The sequence below is a fragment of the Podarcis vaucheri genome, assembly GCF_965113315.1.
Source record: "Podarcis vaucheri genome assembly, chromosome: 14".
NCBI classification, from domain to species: domain Eukaryota; kingdom Metazoa; phylum Chordata; class Lepidosauria; order Squamata; family Lacertidae; genus Podarcis; species Podarcis vaucheri.
Genome location: NC_138752.1, coordinates 14,522,840 through 14,541,202, shown reverse-complemented (window position 1 = coordinate 14,541,202; position 18,363 = coordinate 14,522,840). Strand labels below are relative to the sequence as shown.

The window sequence follows — 18,363 nt, the reverse complement described above, 5'->3', positions numbered from 1 at the left end:
TCCGGCCCAATCGCCTTCTAAATCCGGCCTGCAGACGGTCCGGGAATCAGTGTGTGTTTACATGAGTAGAATGTGTCCTTTTATTGAAAATGCATCTCTGGATTATTTGTGAGGCATGGGAATAGTTCATTCCCCCCCCCCAAAAAAAATAGTCCCCCCCCACAAGGTCTGAGGGACAGTGGACTGGCCCCCTGCTGGAAAAGTTTGCTGACCCCTGGTTAAGAGGAATCGGGGGAAGATAGGGAAAACGCTGGGCTGGAAGCAGGTGCAGAAATAAGAGCAGCTTGTGATTAGGAAGATGGGAAAGGGGTGTTTTTTTGAGTTTATTCTGGAGGAAGGGAAACTGGGAGGGGGAGATAGAAGAAGGCTGAGTGCTGGGCAGGAGGTCTTCCGGTAACAATAAACATTGCTGTTTATGCTAGCGAAAAGCTGGTCTCTGGTAGAAACTGATGCTATTTGTGCCTGAAAAGCAAGAACAGATGCCTTTTTGCACTAAAAAAAAAGAGAAAAGAAAGTCCCCATCTCCTTAGCAGGGGTGATGGCACGTGTAATTCCAATCACGATTGCTTCCCTTTGAAATCCTTTTTCTTTGTTATTTTTTTACTTCCACAAGTGATGCATTTTATATGAGCAGGGATCTAACGTGATTCTGGACTTCTGCATCGAGCGATGCCAGCACTGGCATCGGCACATGCCTCTCGCTTCCCTCTCCGCCCCTCACTCACAAGGCAGCAAATGTGACTGCGGTCTGTCTCACCCACACACTGAGAATTAACATGAGGGAGTGCATGTGACAGGAAGCATCCACTGCAGTTTAAAGCTCTCCTGTGGAAGAGGTCAATAAAGCCTATTGTTGCTCGCTTCCCTGTTGGTGGGAATATTTTTATTTTTATTTTTTAAAAGCATTTTGGAGAAGGGAGAGGATTTATTCCCTCTCTTTTAGACAAGCAAGTTGCAATCTTGTGGTATTTTGGTAGAAATCTGTTTGCCGGAAGGAGAGGTTCCAAACAATAGCTAGCAAAGAGAGTCTGCCCACTTCAATGAAATCTGATACTTGGCATTTTAAACCTTCCTTCTCCTCAGCAAGTACAGCCTAATTCCTTCAAAGTTCACCTTCCCCACTCTTAAAGTTGCAAACTCCTCTGATGCTAAGGGAAAGAAAAAGTGTGTAACGATTATGAAATGCTACTGAAGAAATGGAGGACGCGGGTGGCGCTGTGGGTTAAAGCCTCAGCGCCTAGGGCTTGCCGATCGAAAGGTCGGCGGTTCGAATCCCCGCGGCGGGGTGCGCTCCCGCTGCTCGGTCCCAGCGCCTGCCAACCTAGCAGTTCGAAAGCACCCCCGGGTGCAAGTAGATAAATAGGTACCGCTTACCAGCGGGAAGGTAAACGGCGTTCCGTGTGCTGCGCTGGCTCGCCAGATGCAGCTTTGTCACGCTGGCCATGTGACCCGGAAGTGTCTCCGGACAGCGCTGGCCCCCGGCCTATAGATGTGAGATGGGCGCACAAACCCCAGAGTCTGTCAAGACTGGCCCGTACGGGCAGGGGTACCTTTACCTTTACCTTTACTGAAGAAATGACATGCAAATTCAAACCTCTATTTTTCCATAGTATAAAAACAAACCATATAGTATATACTGTGCATGATAAAATTTACTCTGACTTCATTGCAACTGAAATGTGCAAAGGACAATAGCTAAAGTAATCACAATCCTCTTATATACCTGGAGTTATAACTAATGATAGTCCTACTCAAAGCAGGCCCATTGAAATCAATGGGCACGACTTAACGGGTCCATTAATTTCAATAGGTCTACTCTTATTTGAACTATTAATTTGACAGGTGTTTGTTTTTTAAACCACACAGCATTACTTCATGTGGTGCATTATGCTTTTGGGTTTGTCAGATCAGTAGGTCAACTCTTGAGTAGGACACAAACCTCTGTAGCAATTTCTTAAGAGATCGCCCCCCCCCCCCGACTTCTTGCAATGTGAAAAGTGATAGGAAAATGCAATGGAAAGTGTGGGCTAACAGTTGCTTGACGCAACCTAAACTTTGTACCAGCAAATCAGAATGAATGCTAGCCTGATTCTGAGGTGACAGAAAAGGGGATACTATCGTGCTCACGCATGGGCAGCTGGGTACACTTGCCCCAGGCCTTGGAGGGCCAAGCTGTCTAGGGGTCCAACCAGAGACCAGTTGCCTTTTTGTTTTGAGTTTATAACTTTATTCTAGCAAGACTCCCCTCCCTGGACCGCAGAAAAGCTCTGCACGGGCCTCCTATGTTCTGTCTCCACTCACAGGCAGTGTTCTGTTTGTGCAGAAAATTGATGTACAGTGGTACCTCAGGTTAAGTACTTAATTCATTCCGGAGATCCGTACTTAACCTGAAACTGTTCTTAACCTGAAGCACCACTTTAGCTAATGGGGCCTCCTGCTGCCGCTGCGCCGCCGGAGCATGATTTCTGTTCTCATCCTGAAGCAAAGTTCTTAACCTGAGGTAATTTCTGGGTTAGCGGAGTCTATAACCTGAAGCGTATGTAAACTGAAGCGTATGTAACGCGAGGTACCACTGTATGTCTGGCTTAAACGTAGCTTACTGCTCAAAAGAGTTGCATCCATTTTCCCCTCCCAATTTTGCCTCTGGCTCCACCCACCACTGATTAAAGTGGCCCCTGGAATATTAACCACGAGGGAATGTGGCCCTCAGGCTGGAAAAGTTTCTCCAACCATGACATACGCGGTGTGGTATCTGTGACTGGCAGGGCTTATGAGCCATTGCTAGCAAGGCAAGAACACTACGTAAACAAAATTATCCCCACAGAAATGGCTTCTTATATGGTTTCGGGGCTATCTTAAAGGCAGTTATCTTCTATTTTTTAGGGTAACTACAGAACGGCATCAGGTATATGGACTTGAATAATTTTGATAACCCGGAGCAGGCCAGGAGTAGCGTTAAGTGTTGCTGATGACAGCGGGCACAGGGCAGGGGGAGTCCACAGGTATTGTCTTAAAGCAGGCTTCCTTAACCTCAGCCCTCCAGATGTTTTGGGCCTACAACTCCCATGATCCCTAGCTAGCAGGACCAGTGGTCAGGGATGATGGGAACTGTAGTCTCAAAACATCTGGAGGGCCGAGGTTGAGGAAGCCTGTCTTAAAGCCTCAGCGGTTTATCTGCCTTTTCCATCTCGCCCTCCACCCATGTTTTGTTCAGGCTCCATCTCATAATATGACACAGAAGGAGGAGTTTGTATGAAGAAGGTTCCGGAAGAATGTGCTTCAGAGGAACTTCAGCCCTAGTGGGAAACGGTGGCTTTGTTGGGATCCGCGCATGTGCTCTGCCACAACAGGCCCCCCCCCTCTCTGATTGCAAACCTTTATCCACCCTGCCAATATTGCACATTCAGAAACAGAGGGATTAAATCAATGGACCCTTCCCTGCCAGGATCTAGTCCTGGGGGACGCTCCTGTTATGGTTTTTCTGCATCAGATGCCACGTCCCTGCTTTTCCAGAGAGACGCACAGTTGGGGAAACGATGGAAAAGCAATCTGAAACAATCAGAACCAAAGGTAAGGCTGAGAACGATTACGATTGGAACGTGGGGGCCCTTTCAGCTGCTTTCAGATGAATGCCTCAGGGTTTCATTCACCTACAGAGTTAGACCCATAGAAATCAATGAACAAAGTTAGCCGCGTCTATTTATTTCAATGGGCCTACGCTGAGTAGGACAAGCCTTGAACCCTCAGCCTTGTAAACCATTGGAGGGACGTGAATAATGTTGAGGGGTATTTGAGTGGGTAAATTAGGCCCAACTTGAAACTTCGGCTTGCTTTTCCAATTTGGGGGGGTGGGGGTGGGGGTGGGAGAGAGCTTTTTACTCATGCATTTCCACCTCCTTCTGCTAAGGCTGGTTTTTGTGCTTTTGCTCCCCCTGTTTTGATACAGAAAGCTATTTCTGATTGTGTTCTTTTTTAAAAAGCAAAACAAAAGCCAGCTTTTAAAAATCTTGCTTCACATGTGCAGCACCCTGTGACTTACTAAAAGAGTGTGTTATTATGATGTGTCTCCTCCCACACCACAGGCCCACACACTGGTGCCTTTAGATAGGGGAGTCTTCCTTTGATGTTTTTTAATCTCCCTTTCATCACTGGAAAAGATGTGGCAAGGAAACTTCTTTGTTTTTAACAAAAAGCCCTCACATAGGAATTTATGGCATAGGAATTGGTGCCTGTAAGGAAAGCCCAAGTTTTTGCCCTGATTGCCCTGGCATCACGCAAACCCCTCATGGGGCACCCAGAATCACAGGACCATCATGTTAAATGTCATGTAAATAAAAACTGGAGGGATATGTTGTGATTTAGTTATGAGGGCCCGGGGAGCAGCATAGGGGTGTGTGTGTGTGCCAGTGGAGCCATGGCCCAGGCACACATTTTTTGAGGGGGCATGAACCAAGCACCCCCCCCCCCACAAGCACCCCCAGCACAGCCCGACCTGGTGTGATTCTCCACCCGTCAAGGGCTGTGTTAGCTGGCCAGGCTCCCCCCATCCCTGCATGGATGGACAGGCCCTTCTTTGCTCTGGTGGGGGGGTCGGGTTGCTCCGACAGCATTGGTGGCAAGGGCTGGGCTGGCGCTCCCTGGCCAGTGTGTGTGCACGCCCCTCCCCCGGCACGCTTGCCCTTGCCCATCCCGGGCACCACCAACCAATGCTACGCCACTGTATGAGGGAGTGAATGGCATCTGTCCGCTTTCATTAAAATCTTCTGCACCACCAAGCTGTCCTTTAAAAGCCCATGGAGTACTTGCTCATTTTCACATTCTCACTTTCAAACTTTTGAATCCACTTCCCGAAGAGACCCCCTTTGTGCTAGGCCAAGACTGGCATCTTTCAGCATGACATGATATCACAGCAGACAGAGTCAGTGGCAGTCGGATGCATGCCACTTCTGCCACATCTATTTATGGTGTGTTAGTGCACACAAAGCAATGACGAAGTTGTGTGTCTGCGTTTGACATACTGATTGGCATGTCCAGGACACAGAAGAATGAAGGAGGGTGCAGAGAGAGGGTCACAAGCAGAAATTATAAGAGGACACAAGAGGCCTGACCACATTCGAAGTCTGTTGTAACGGATGGACCAATAATTACTTTATATTATGTTCATAACTACCACGGCTAGCACCATCACCCTACATCTTTGGGCATCAGCCAGGGCCCCAACTCCCTGGTGGGGGCCTACTGCTGATTCCTGCCCTGGGTCCTTTAAAAAAAAAAAATGACTCAGTGCCTGGGAGGCCTCTCATCTCAGCCTTTTAATTGGACTCAGCTGGTGCTTTAGGTGGCACTCCATAAACACATTAAGGAGATGATGATGATTTCTTGGGCCCTCAACACAGGACAGGTAGCTCGGAGTTTCCAGGGTGTGAGCTTTGCCATCTACCACCCAAGGTAGTCCGAAGGAAAGGTGAGAGGTCCCAGTGGAAGAAGGCAGAAGGTGCAATCTGAGGCACTGCAAAAGCACTACAGGCCTCAGGTAAGAGTGTCACCCCTTTAAATGTCCTGCAACTCTGCTGAGGGACTGGGGGAGCTATATATATAAAGGCTAAGAATGGTTGGACTCACTGGGAAGACTCTGGTTTCCTTGTTGCTTCCTATGAGGTCTAGGTTTTCTTCTGTTAGGCTTGATCTCTATATCTGGCACCTACAACTGAATGAGTCCAGTTGAAGGTAATATCGTCCCAGTCTTGCTACTTAGCATCCTGAAGGCTCCTGGCTTGAGAGTCAGGATGTTGCCCGAAACTAACAGCTGAAAACATGAAGAGAAAGTGACTTGGTCACCCAGGAAGTAGATGTTTGAACCTGGGTCACTACATCACCCCTGCTTTCATCAGCCACATTTCTGAGCATCACCACATGTACACTGAAGGGTTTTGTTTGACTGTTAATAGGTAGCAAGTGCTGGTGTTGGTTAGGCTTTCCCATGGTATTGACTTGAGGCTGAAGAAGTGTTTTGTGGGAAAGAGGCTGTCATGGGCTTAACTCTCTGCAAGTGATCATGGCTAATTAAACAATCTATGTCCTTTTAAACTGGGGAGGGGGTATCATTTTTGTTCCTTATTATGTTATGTATTTTGTGTTTTTATGTTGTAAACTGCTCTATGAACCTCAGGTGAAGGGCGGTAAAGAAATTTAATAACAACAACAACAACAACAACAACAACAACAACAACAACAACACATGCCCATTGCATACCCCATGCTGGTTCTGTATTCGTTCCTGTAAAGACTTGGAGATCTGTTGCCAGTCAAAGTGGACAACACAAAGCTACATGGACAAATGGCTGCCTTGCACCAAATCAGATTTCTATCAGATATAGAATAAAAGTGTGCGAAGTAAGTAAATATATGTTTCTGACAATTTTTGTGTGCATTTTGGCCGCTAATTTCAGCTTTTTCTCTCTAGTACAGAATTCAGATTCTTGTTTTTAAGTGTAATATACACATCCTTTGTAATAAGCATTAAAGCACTGGGTCAGCCCCACTGCTTAATGCAGTTGTGTGTTCCTCACTAATGGCTAAGACTGCTAGCAATTTCGGTGGACGCAATGTGCTTTATTGCACTGCCGACTCAGCCTCACTTCCGGTCTGTGTTCAGTCCTTTGCAGTTTTGCTCATGTCTTCAGAGTAAATTTGATAGTCACAGGAAGTGTCATTAGATATTGAACCGAGAGTCAACAAAAAGGAACTCTGCTTCTAAGAACGGTACATCACTATCCCCCTCCCAATTTTATACCATATGAACTAACGCTGGTGGAAAAGATGTTTGCTTGTTTCTTTCTCTACTATCCTCCTTATGCTGCACTGCAGAAATAACAGCACATACACACGCACGTTTTTTCTCAACAGGAAAAAAAATGAATTGCACACATTGGCAGCGTAATTATTGATGTCTTCATCCATTCACTGCCTACCAGAACATTAAGAATTGCCCCCATCACTAAAAGTCACATTTTGCATGGCTACTAGTTTAGTGTATTTATGGTGCATGAGTCACTGAGCTTTCTCCTGATTGGCTGAAAATTAAACACCCCTGGGACTGTCAGTCAGTTACAGCCATTCTCAGCTTCATTCACAGATTTATTTCGCTTGCACACAGGGAAATTCATTCAGAAAACTTCATTCATAAAAACTGCAACATTCTCTTTCTTTTAATCTTCCATACAAATAAGCTACCATGACCTGGCTACTGAGGAAAACCTACGGATGACTCGGAAGGCTGCTGGAGATGCTTCACTGTAATATTTCCACTGACTGATGATGAATCTGAAGTCCAATTGTGCCGGATCATAAATCTACGAGGAGTATTTTGCTTATTGTGGTGCTAAAGGATCTTTCAAGAATTACCAGGGTTTTACTGAGAGAAACTGAGTTTCATCTGCAGAATTATTTAACATGGGATCTTCTCACCTACATTTCTGTGAATTAAGAATTTTTAAAATCGCATTTTTCCCCCGACAGAGAAATTCAGCATTAATATGCTAATGAAAAATCTCCTTTCAATTCTGCTGTTCTAGGAAAGGTAGAAATTTAAACTCTCTTGTGCTGTTTTGAAATGAAATAGTGTTTTCCTTTCTATTTTAAATATATTTTGATAAAATTAATTGCAGCCAGGGCTTGACTATTGCTAAAATGGGGCTATGGTAGTGAGAGGTCAAAGCAGAGCTTGCTTGCATGCTTGCAGAGCTCTTCAGAATAAACGGTTGTAGTTTTCTCTGGTTTACCTCCATGCATGCATGTGTGAGTGTGTAAATTTAATTCAGATTTAATTCCAAATAGCCAGATGTCCAGACAGAGCGAGGCTCAGTTTATTAAAAGGAAGAAGTCACCTGGGAACCTGACGAGGACACCAGTGACAACCAAATCTGCTCTTTTCTTCTTTCTTTTCAAAATAGTTCTGGTTTGCCTAATTCCATATTTCTTTCTCTTATTTATAAAAAGGCGGCCGATTTAGAGAAGGGTGGGGGAGGGAAAGAGAACCCAGTTGCAGAACTTTGAAGGCTATGAGAGAACGCATTCCACACAGCCTCGGCGGACACATACTATATGTAGGACTGTTGAAAGACCTAGGAATGCTTCACAGGGCTAAGTACAGTCGTTTTAAAAATGAATCCCTCACATCCCTGGAGGAAGATGTGCAGAGCCGTCCTTTGCACCTTAAAGGCTCTTCGTCTTCTCATTCCTCAACGCCTAACATGCCCATTGAAGATGTCACCGTAGGGACACTGGACAGCTCTCTCGCTCTGTGCACCTTGATCCCTCGGATGGCTAATATCAAGCTGGCCAACCCTTCCACCTTGCCAAGCTTCAAGAACTTCTGCCTACGGACTAAGGAGGTACCAAGAATTAAGCTCACAGAATGCCAAACTGCCCCGAGCAGCCCAACCTTGCCAGAAATCAATTTGACCAGCTGCCTGACTGCTTCTTATTCCCGGGGAAACCCAGACAGGCCAACAAAGGCCAAAACAAATATCCAAGAGGACAGTTTCTTGTCTGGCTCTGAGGAATCGGCTTTCATATCTAAACAGGAAAAAGACTTTAGGCAGAGGGGTGAATCCAGTTTGGAGACTGGGATCTCATACGCCGTCCAAGTAAGTTGCTTCTCAAAATATCTCTTTTTGACATGGTAGATTACCTGCTATTAAGAATTTAAAAGCAAGACCAACTTGGGAATTATGTGGGGTGCTAAAAAGCATTGAAAGCACTATAGTTAAAACGATCCCATTCCTTGCAGCTGTTGTGCAAAACAAAACAAAATGCCAGTATTATTATACTCATGCTGCAGATGTGAAGACGGAGGCTCGCTGTGTAGCTTCTTTTAAGACCATTTTGTGATGTGAGTTGGTGATATTTGATTTCAGGATTTCCTGGTTTATGGCTCACTTGCTAGCTTTTATCCTGTGCCAGTACATAACCCACCTCGTCTTAAAGGTCTGGGTTGGATTGCAACAGAAAAGCTAGGCAGAGAACCATGCAACGCTGAAGACATTTCCTCTCTCATATGGTGGTAAAAGAAATTCAGATCTCCCCTTTGGGCTGTGTGTATTCACATGTAGGGAAGCAGACTGGAGTTATTTTTAAACCAGGTATGCATATGTCTCAGCTGCGTACACACTACACAGCATGTGCAAAGCACATTGTCTTTCAGAAAAGACTGGGGGAACGGTAGCTTCTTAAGGGCTGTTGGGAATTACAACTCTGTGCATGGTAAAAAAACAACAACAGTGCCCAAATTTCTTTGAGGGGAGGAAAGAATGTGCTTTAAAGGTATAGTGTGAACATTTTACGTAAGTTTTATATTTGAGATGTGCATGGAAATGTGACAAACGGCGTGTCATGTGAGAAAACAGTCTCAAGATGCATGACGACCTAAGCCATGAGCTAGTGCTCTGTGGTAGCTGTTTTAAAGACATAGTACAAGGTGTTCCTGGTGCAGACTAGAGCAGCCTGTCATCTGACTTGACCTCTTTTCTGCATAGTGGTATGGGCTCAGCCCAGAAGAAGAGAATAAATTTGTGGATAGGGATGTGGAACCACTTGGAGGAGTGCCAGTGCAGAGGGCATGTTACCCAAGGAAATCCCCAAATCTACAACACTACAACCACTGGTCACTCAGCCATAGCTAAAAGGGTTTCCTGGGAAGAGGGGCATAAGCAGGGACGGGGAGCTTGTGCGCCCCCTAGATGTTTTGGACTACAATTCCCATCATCCCTGACCATTGGCCATGCTGCCTAAGGCTAATGGGAGATGGAGTTCAACAACATCTGTAGGGCCACAGTTTCCTTATACCCAGCATAAGGGAGGAAGGAAGAAGATTGCAGAGGGGGTCGTATGTTGTTCGAAAATGACTCATGAGTCCAGGATTTCTCAAACATTTTGAAGTGAAACTAAGCTGTAAATTGACTTTACTGGACCCATTTGTATCCCTGCCTTGTGAGCCCTACCTTCCCCCTTTATAACACTAAACAGGAATATCGCGTAAAATGCTTGGTACTGAGAAAGTTTATATTTAATTTTCAATTTTAATAGGGAACGCGGCATGTTCCTCTCTTTGGATGTTTCTAATCCACATTTTTCTTTATCATTTTTGCGGGGGCAGGGGGCAAATAACATGGGTATTAGGCAACTAGGTTTTACTCTGAGTAGGCCCATTGAAAGTAGGCATGCCTACTTTGAGTATGAGTAAGGCTGATTAGAACCCTGTCTATTTAAATAACATTTAAGGATGGTATTATACATGAAACGAAGGAGGGAGTAAGAGGGTTGGAATTGGAATTGGAATTGAAATAAGGGAAATATCCTGATTGTGCAGCCTGCTTAGGAGCAGATCGGGACCCACAGCTTAAGAATCACTGTGTTTCTCAGACTGCCAGAGAACTGGCATGTCCAACATTTTATCATTAACCCAGAAGGTGAAGCCCTCAGCTCAGATCTCCCAGTATCCTGCCTAGAATAAATGAAAATTACAAAACAAAGCATATGCCCCAAAGCAACTGTCCTCCCACTTGTGCATGCTTTACGGTCAAAGATGTACTGTACAAGCTTCCATTTTTATTTTTTCAAGTCAGTTTCATGGCAAATATCTAAAGATCAAATGATTTGGGTTGTCATCTCTGTGTTTACCATGCAGTTGGGTTAAATTCCATCTTTCCGTATAAAATGCACTCGGGACAGCTTGGGCATGTTATGCAGTTGGTGGCTGCACAGCTTGCGACGCGCTGAGCAAAATGTTGATGTGTGACGTCCTTCCATGTGCTCTGCAAACCCTTATGTTCTTGCAGACCCCAGCTAGCGACAAAAAGCAGGCATATTCACGAGCATAGAGCGCTGCCTTACTGAGTTGGACCACTGGTTCATTGAGCTGAGTAGTATTGTTTGCACGTAATGCCAGTGGCTGTTTAGAATTCCAGACAGGAGTCTTTTCCCAGCCCAACCTGGGGGTGTCAGGGATTGAACTGGCGACGTTCTGCATCCAATACAGAAGTTTCCACCCAAGGTACAGCCTTTCCCTTTCTGTTCCTAGTGGGCCCCCTTAGAATCATAGAATTGTAGAGTTGGAAGGAATTCCAAGGGTCAGGTGGTTCACTCCCTGCAGGTCAGTAATGAAGACCCACATATCATATTCCTGCATTGCAGGGGGTTCATAGATGATCCACAGGGTCCCTTAAAACTCTATGATTCTGTGTTGCCATCCGTTTAGCAGGAAGTTTGGGCTGACGAGAAAGGATGCCTGCATGGTGTTCCCAAGCAGCATCAACCTCATTGCAAGCCTTTTTGTTGTTGAGAAGATGCTGTTTTGTCTCTTCTTCACCACCTGTGATTGCCACAAAAACCACTGAATGCTATTGGGACTATCACACATTTGAACATGTTTTCACTTTAGTTCTTAGCCCTCCTTTCATTCTACTTTATTTTAATTGTAGCAGAGCAAGATTCAGTTTTTAGTAGGTCTGGATTTGGATTTTTGAGGTCTCGCTTTAGATCTCTCTGCTGAGCTCAGACCTTTTTGGTCCTGTCAATATTTCACAGTGCAGTCCTATACACATCTACTCAGAAGTGAGTGTCTCTGAATTCAGTGGGGCTTACTTGCAGGTAAATGGGTACAGGACTGCAGCTTTGAAAATTCAATTTCTTCGTTATTTTGTGAAGCAGGAATAGACTCGAAACAGCTTTTAGGGGAAAAGATTGTAGTGCAATAAAGGCAGCTGGTGCTGTTTTGGCTTTCAGAATACAAATCAGGTTAAGACAACAAGATACGCCACTGGGCCGAATTCTGCTGACTAGCCTACAGAGGTTTGCATTTTCTGTTTTGTGTACTTTAGCAATGGCCCCATTCACCACTGAAATGTGGCCCCTGAAAGGTTGCCCAGTAAGGAATGCGGTCCTCAGGCCGAAGAATGCTTGCCACATCTGCAGTAAAGGACTCACTATGAGTAAACACCCTCCAAAACCTGGAGATGGCACCTTCCAGAACTGCCTGCCACCAGACAGAAGGAAACTGCACATATTTCAGAAAGGTGTTTGCAGAGCTAAGCAGTCCTCCTAGCGAGTCAAAATGCACATCACTGGGATTTTTCTTTGAAGGATACACAGTGCCCAGATTAGCTAATCCTGACCTAGCAATAGGTTCTTCCCTTGATGGGGGATAGTTAGATCCTGAGCAAAGCCTGCCCATCTGATTTAAAGAAAAAAAAGTCAGAGTTGAAAATGGATTCCATGCAACATGCTGGCCCCAAACCAGAGATCTTCATGGATTGCCATCCGCTGCATGCCTTCCACGATGGGGGGAGAGCTCCCTTGCCAAACAGCTGGCCCAAACTGTCAGCTTTGATAGCACTGGGCACCTGTTACAGCGGGAAGGGGGTGCTAGGCATGAATTCCCTGCCCCTAAACAGGTGTTCGCTGCTGATCAGAGCTGACAGTGTTATCTGTCTGTTTGACAAGTGTGGATAGGCTACACAAAAGCATATTGGGTGCATCAACATTTTGTGCATGTGAGGACCAATTCAGGTGGGCAACCTGCTGAAGCTCCATTTCTGAATGAATATTTCCTCTCCTGGATTGACCTCCTAGTTTGATCAAGGTGCCCAACTTCCATTGTGGTTGCAGAAGTAAATGGGAAAGGTGATACCAAGAGGTTTGGAGAGAATATTTCCTGGTTTATAGTTTGGCTATAACTTAAGGCAATAGCATCATAGTGAATTCCATTAGCCTATTCTGCTTTTGAGGCAGATTTTCTGCATTTATGTGTTCGTGTGTGTGTTATGGAGGAAGAGAGAGGAAACGTACAGAACTAAATATATTTTTCCTTTAAAGCGAGTGCACCCCAGGAAGAAGATCGAGAGTCTGTTGATGGGATAGAAAGTGACGCCTTAATATGTTCGTTCTCAGGCTCTTATATCAGAGGTTAATTTTGAGGCAGCACTCTGCCCTGGGAGCATAATAATGCTTAGAATTTAATGCTGCAGAAAACCAACTTAAATAGAACTGATTAGAAAGTTGTGGTAGCATCTGGGGATAATTAAACTAATGAAGGTGAAAAAAGCAGGAGTATCAGGAAACGCAAAGTGGCAGGTGCTTGGTGATCAAATGCGTCAAGGAATAGTTAGGGATTTCACAGACAGAAATCAATGTTTCCCTGGGAGAGGCATGAATCATGTGAGAAAAAAGTAATATATTTATTGTTACTTTCATAATTATTAGATGTCATTCTAGTATTTTCCTTCTTTTTTGGTATTTCTCCCCCCTCCCCAATGCTCTTTTGTATTTTGGGGTAATAAAACTATACATAAAAGAACTTCGAACACATTCTTCCCATATATCATTGCAGTAATCTTTAAAACAACTCTGCATAGTGCTGAGGAACTGCTGTATGTGGGAGGGATGGAGCACGTAACAAGACACCAGGCCATCTCAAAAAGCGCCCGCTGGATAATATGCAGAGGATGCAATGGAGACTGAGAAGGAATTATCATAGATAGGAACACAGAAAGCTGCCTTATACTAAAATAGGACTATTTGGTGGTGGAATTCCCCATCAAATAATTGCACCTGGTAGGCCAGCCGCTCGTATTTGCATACCCTGTTTTCTTCTCTCTCAGTTCCTGGCAGAGCAAAGCCTTTGCTGCACCAGTGGTTTCTTGAGAACCACATTTTCCACTCCCCACCTCTGTCTTGCTTTCCCACCTCCTGCCTACACTCGCTTTCAACTCTTTCCCAATATGGATTCTGGCAGAATAGTCAAGCTGGGTTTTTTGGAAAATGCATCAAATTGCAGCTGATTAACAATAAGAAGCTGCCTTCTACTCAAGTCAGGCTGTTGGGCCATCTAGCTCAGTACGGCCTACACTGACTGGCAGCCGTTCTCCAGTGTTTTAGTCAGGGGATCTCTCCCAGGTCTAGGATTGAACCTGGGATCTCCTGTGCACAAAGAAGGAACTCTACTGCGGAACTATGGCCCTTCCCCAGATTAAATTATGGGCATTTGAATTTAAAAGTTCCACAGGCAACAGCTGCAGCCCTGCATTTAGGCAGAGTGAGGTGTCAGCCTCAGATGGTATGAGGGGTGGGAAAGAGCTGCCACCCATCTTATCCTCCGCAATAATAATAATAGTTACAGGTAGGTAGCTGGGTTGGTCTGCTGTAGTCGAAACAAAATAAAAAAATTCCTTCCAGTAGCACCTTAGAGACCAACTAAGTTTGTTACTGGTATGAGCTTTCATGTGCATCTGAAGTGTGTGTCTGAAGAAGTGTGCATGCACACGAAAGCTCATACCAATAACCAACTTAGTTGGTCTCTAAGTTGCTACTGGAAGGAATAATAATAATAATTTTATTATTTATAACCTGCCCATCTGGCTGGGTTTCCCCAGCCGCTTTGGGCGGCTCACAACAGAATATTAAAAACATGATAAAACATCCAACATTAAAAACTTCCCTAAACAACTTAGCCTGGGTAAATGCATAGAATCATAAAGACAGAAGGGACCCTGAGGATTATCTAGTCCAGCCCCCTGCAATGCAGGAATATGCCGCTGTCTCATATGGGGATCGAACCTGCGACCTTGGTGTTATCAACTCCATGCTTTAACCAACTGAGCTATCAGCCCGAGGGCCACATCCCTGTATAGACAACCTTCTGGGGTCCATATGCTCGTGATGGGCAGGGCCAGAGGCAAAGTGAAGGGAACAATGAGTTTGAACTTCACCTTTGGGTAGAGTAGGTTTGTTTCTACACACACTTGTGTCTCCTCTCCGTCCTCCATCCAGGCCAGCAAGAAGCATGATCAGAGTGCAAGCACACTTTCTAGCTAGGCATAAACACCTAAAAGGGGTTCAAAGCAGCATTGAAGAGGGAGGTGTCGATTTCTCTGGGTTTAGGTTCTGCCTAAGATCAGAACTGCTCAGTTGGGAAGGCTACATACACAGCCTGGAGGTCAGGGCTCTTGTAATCTTAACAATTGAGCAGAAGAAGGAATTTTGGCACCTGCGTCCCTGTAGAGGTGAGAAGAGTCTCTAAAGACTTTTTAATATTGTTTTGCAGATGGATGAGTGTATGTGCAAAACAAGGCACTTTCCAAAATTAGAGTATGTAGGCTTATGCCGAATATATTTTTGTCTCTGCTCTGCCATTAGATTCAATATGGGGAGGGGAATCGCACCCAAAATGCCAGGGAGACTTGGGGTGTTTTTCGGGTGACCTATCTCTTGAGCATCCTGTTTTGTTTGCAAGGGAGATTAGCTGATGTTGGCTGTTTAATAAGCATCCATTCTGATGGTTTGTGGGGACATTAGATGCCATTGGATCAAAGCAAGTGTTATAACACACTGTCCAATGCATTTGTCACTTTCCTTATCACAAAAAGTCTGATATGGGGGTGGGGAGAATGATGGCCAAGGTTTGCCAATCGACTACACTGGTACCTCGGATTACAGATTCTTCAGGTTACAGACTCCGCTAACCCAGAAATAGTACCTTGGGTTAAGAACTTTGCTTCAGGATGAGAACAGAAATTGTGTGGCGGCGGCATGGCGGCAACGGGAGGCCCCATTAGCTAAAGTGGTACCTCAGGTTAAGAACAGTTTCAGGTTAAGAATGGAGCTCCAGAACGAATCAAGTTCTTAACCCGAGGTACCACTGTATAATTCCACAACCTGAATCTGCTGGAATGTGATTCAAAATAACGACAGTCCAGAAGAACTTACAGCTCTTCCCCTCCAATCTGACACTGACAGTCCTGGTGATACTTGTGCAATTGTGTATTTTCATTAAGCTCAGTCGGTTCCACAGGAACAGAGGTGAGGAGTCTCAATCAGTCAGGGGTCAGCAAACTTTTTCAGCAGGGGGCCGGTCTACTGTCCCTCAGACCTTGTGGGGGGCCGGACTATAGTTTGGGAAAAAAGAACAAATTCCTATGCCCCACAAATAACCCAGAGATGCATTTTAAATAAAAGGACACATTCTACTCATGTAAAAACACACTGATTCCCAGACCGTCCACTGGCCGGATTGAGAAGACAATTGGGCCGGATCCGGACCCCAGACCTTAGCTTGCCTACCCATGCTTAGTAGTGCAGTTCCTGGGATCTCTCATGGTTCAGCTTTCAAAGGCAGGTTTCACCCATCACTGCTTGAACCTTAAGCTGCTATGAAATGATGTAACACATAATAATTCCTAGGATTTGGAAGAAAGGCCTGATGGCATAATTAGTAGAAGACCGGTATAAATTCCAGTTTTCTTGAAAAATGCAAATTAAAAATCACATGTAGTGCCACCGGTGTGAGTCCTGCCCCTCCAACCCACTGGCCTATCTTTCAGTGTCCTGGTTTCTATCCCTGGTAAATGGCTTTCCTGATAGTGACTTGCTTTGGCCTTTTACCTTCTTAAAATTCTGCTGGTGTGATTTGCCACTATCTTGGAACATTTGCCAGGGCAGCCAGAAGGCTACTGATTTGCTCATCTGGGAAGCTGTGAGTCCGCTTCTATCGTCATGTCTTGTGTGAACCATGGTGTTTTCATTCCTAAGGGTCTGGTGATCTCCCCTGGAGCTCTAGAAATTAAATCTCATTGCGGGGTGGCTTGTGGTCTTGTGTCTCTTAACATGCATACATGAATGAACGTTTAAGCCTGCGCATGTTTAAAGAACTTACTTTCCCCCAAAAGAATCCTAGGAACTGCTGTTTACCCTACACAGAGTTATGATTCCCAGCACTTTTAACAAATTAAAGTTTCCAGGATTCTTGGAGTGGGGGGCACACATTATGTGCTTTAAATGTGTGTTTAGTGTACCCTAGCATGTCACATTTCACTGGAGTGGCTCATTTTGAACTGTTGGCAACAGATTGCAGGACAAAATCATGTTCCCCACCCCCAAACAATATGTTTAACCTAAGAAACAAAGGGTCTCCTGGCTTTTTAAACTGGGGAGGGCAGAGTAAGTCTTAAGTGGTGTTCAGCAGAAGAAGAACCTTCCGCAATGTATCGTATGGGGCAGTGCAGAGTTGGGTGGTACATAAGAAGTTGTCTTATTCAAGGTCAGTTTGTGTTATGTCTACTCTGACGGACAGCAGCTTTCCAGAAACAAAGGCAAAGGTATCTCCCATCACCTGTTCTCTGAGCCTTTGAGCAGATGGTTCCAAGGGTTGAACATGGGACTGAGAATGAAAGGAACAGGGTTAACAATTGCGTCTAGACTGCAAAATGTTGGAGGGTATGCTCTTCTTGGAGACAAATGCCCTATTGCAGGGGTGGGGAAGATGCAACCCTCCAGATGTGCTCTTCAGTCCCAGCCAAAATAGCCAACAGCCAGGGATGATGGGAGCTGCTGTGCCACCATCTCTCCATTCTTGCTTTGTCACATACCATCACTTTTAAGGGGTGGAAGAAAATAAACTGCCCCCCCCTCCTCCACCACATACACACACAGCAAGGTCCATCCTCATGCACCCAGGTTCATGCTGCTTCCATTTAATCTGAACAATTTGTGTGTGGACATCAGTAATGCAAATGTGCCATTGCTTCCAAGACATTGCCCCCCTCGCTTTCATTGGTGTCTTACCTTGGCTCAAGACAAAATGCATAAGGGTCCCCTCAGGGCGCTGTCTGGACCAGACATAATCCTGCATAGCTTCAGTGTGGTTGCTATATTTTTGCCTTTCTATCCACCCAAGACTCCCATGAGGAGGAAATGAACTCCAAGTGACTCAGTGTTTCTCAAACTCATCTATGATTCAGGAGCTGGGGGAATATATTTTTAGCTTCTCCCTCTCTTTTAGATCCACTGCACCGGGTGCAAACATTTAATTATAATATCCAAATGTGTGTGTGTGTGTGTCAGTATACTTGAGAACACAGGTGTCTGCCTGAAGACCCTTGCAGCTCCAAGCCTTACCAAAAGAGATGGACAAAGAGAGAGTGGGCTGCAGCTGTTCCATCTGCTTCCTTTGTAATTACTCCTGATGAGTTGTGGTTTGGCATCCCGTGGGTGACTGACCTGGCAAAGAAGCCTGCCAGATGCGCTTGCTCTTTGGCATTCGTTACTGAGTCCCTTATTGAATGGCAAAGTGGCCTGTTCACTGAGGAAATAGATCAGTTTAGCATTGTAGGAGGACATCGAATTTCACATCATGCCTGGCTCCAGGAAGTAGCATGATACAGTAGACGCCAGGGCTTTGAAGCTGCCAGGGATCTACTGAGGAGGTCAGCTGGATCTAGACCAGCCTTTCTCAACCTGTGGGTCCCCAAATGTTGTTGAACTACAACTCCCATCAACCCTAGCTTGCAAGGCCAGAGCTCAGGGATTATG

The 18,363-nt window shown here is 45.2% G+C and overlaps 1 protein-coding gene across 2 annotated transcripts in view; it reads left to right on the top strand.

The window, feature by feature from the left end:
* Nucleotides 1-5,376: 5,376 nt before the first annotated feature.
* Nucleotides 5,377-18,363, top strand: part of SHC4 (SHC adaptor protein 4) — a 61,050-nt gene continuing 48,063 nt past the window's right edge. Inside the window, exons 1-3 of one of the 2 annotated variants that reach the window (XM_082198505.1) lie at nucleotides 5,576-6,143; nucleotides 6,395-7,579; nucleotides 7,999-8,648. In XM_082198505.1, coding sequence (XP_082054631.1) covers nucleotides 8,061-8,648 — 588 coding nt within the window. In that variant the 5' untranslated portion in view covers nucleotides 5,576-6,143; nucleotides 6,395-7,579; nucleotides 7,999-8,060. Of the gene's footprint in view, nucleotides 5,534-5,575; nucleotides 6,144-6,394; nucleotides 7,580-7,998; nucleotides 8,649-18,363 lie in introns of those variants that run through there. The other variant, XM_082198506.1, reaches the window with a different exon arrangement.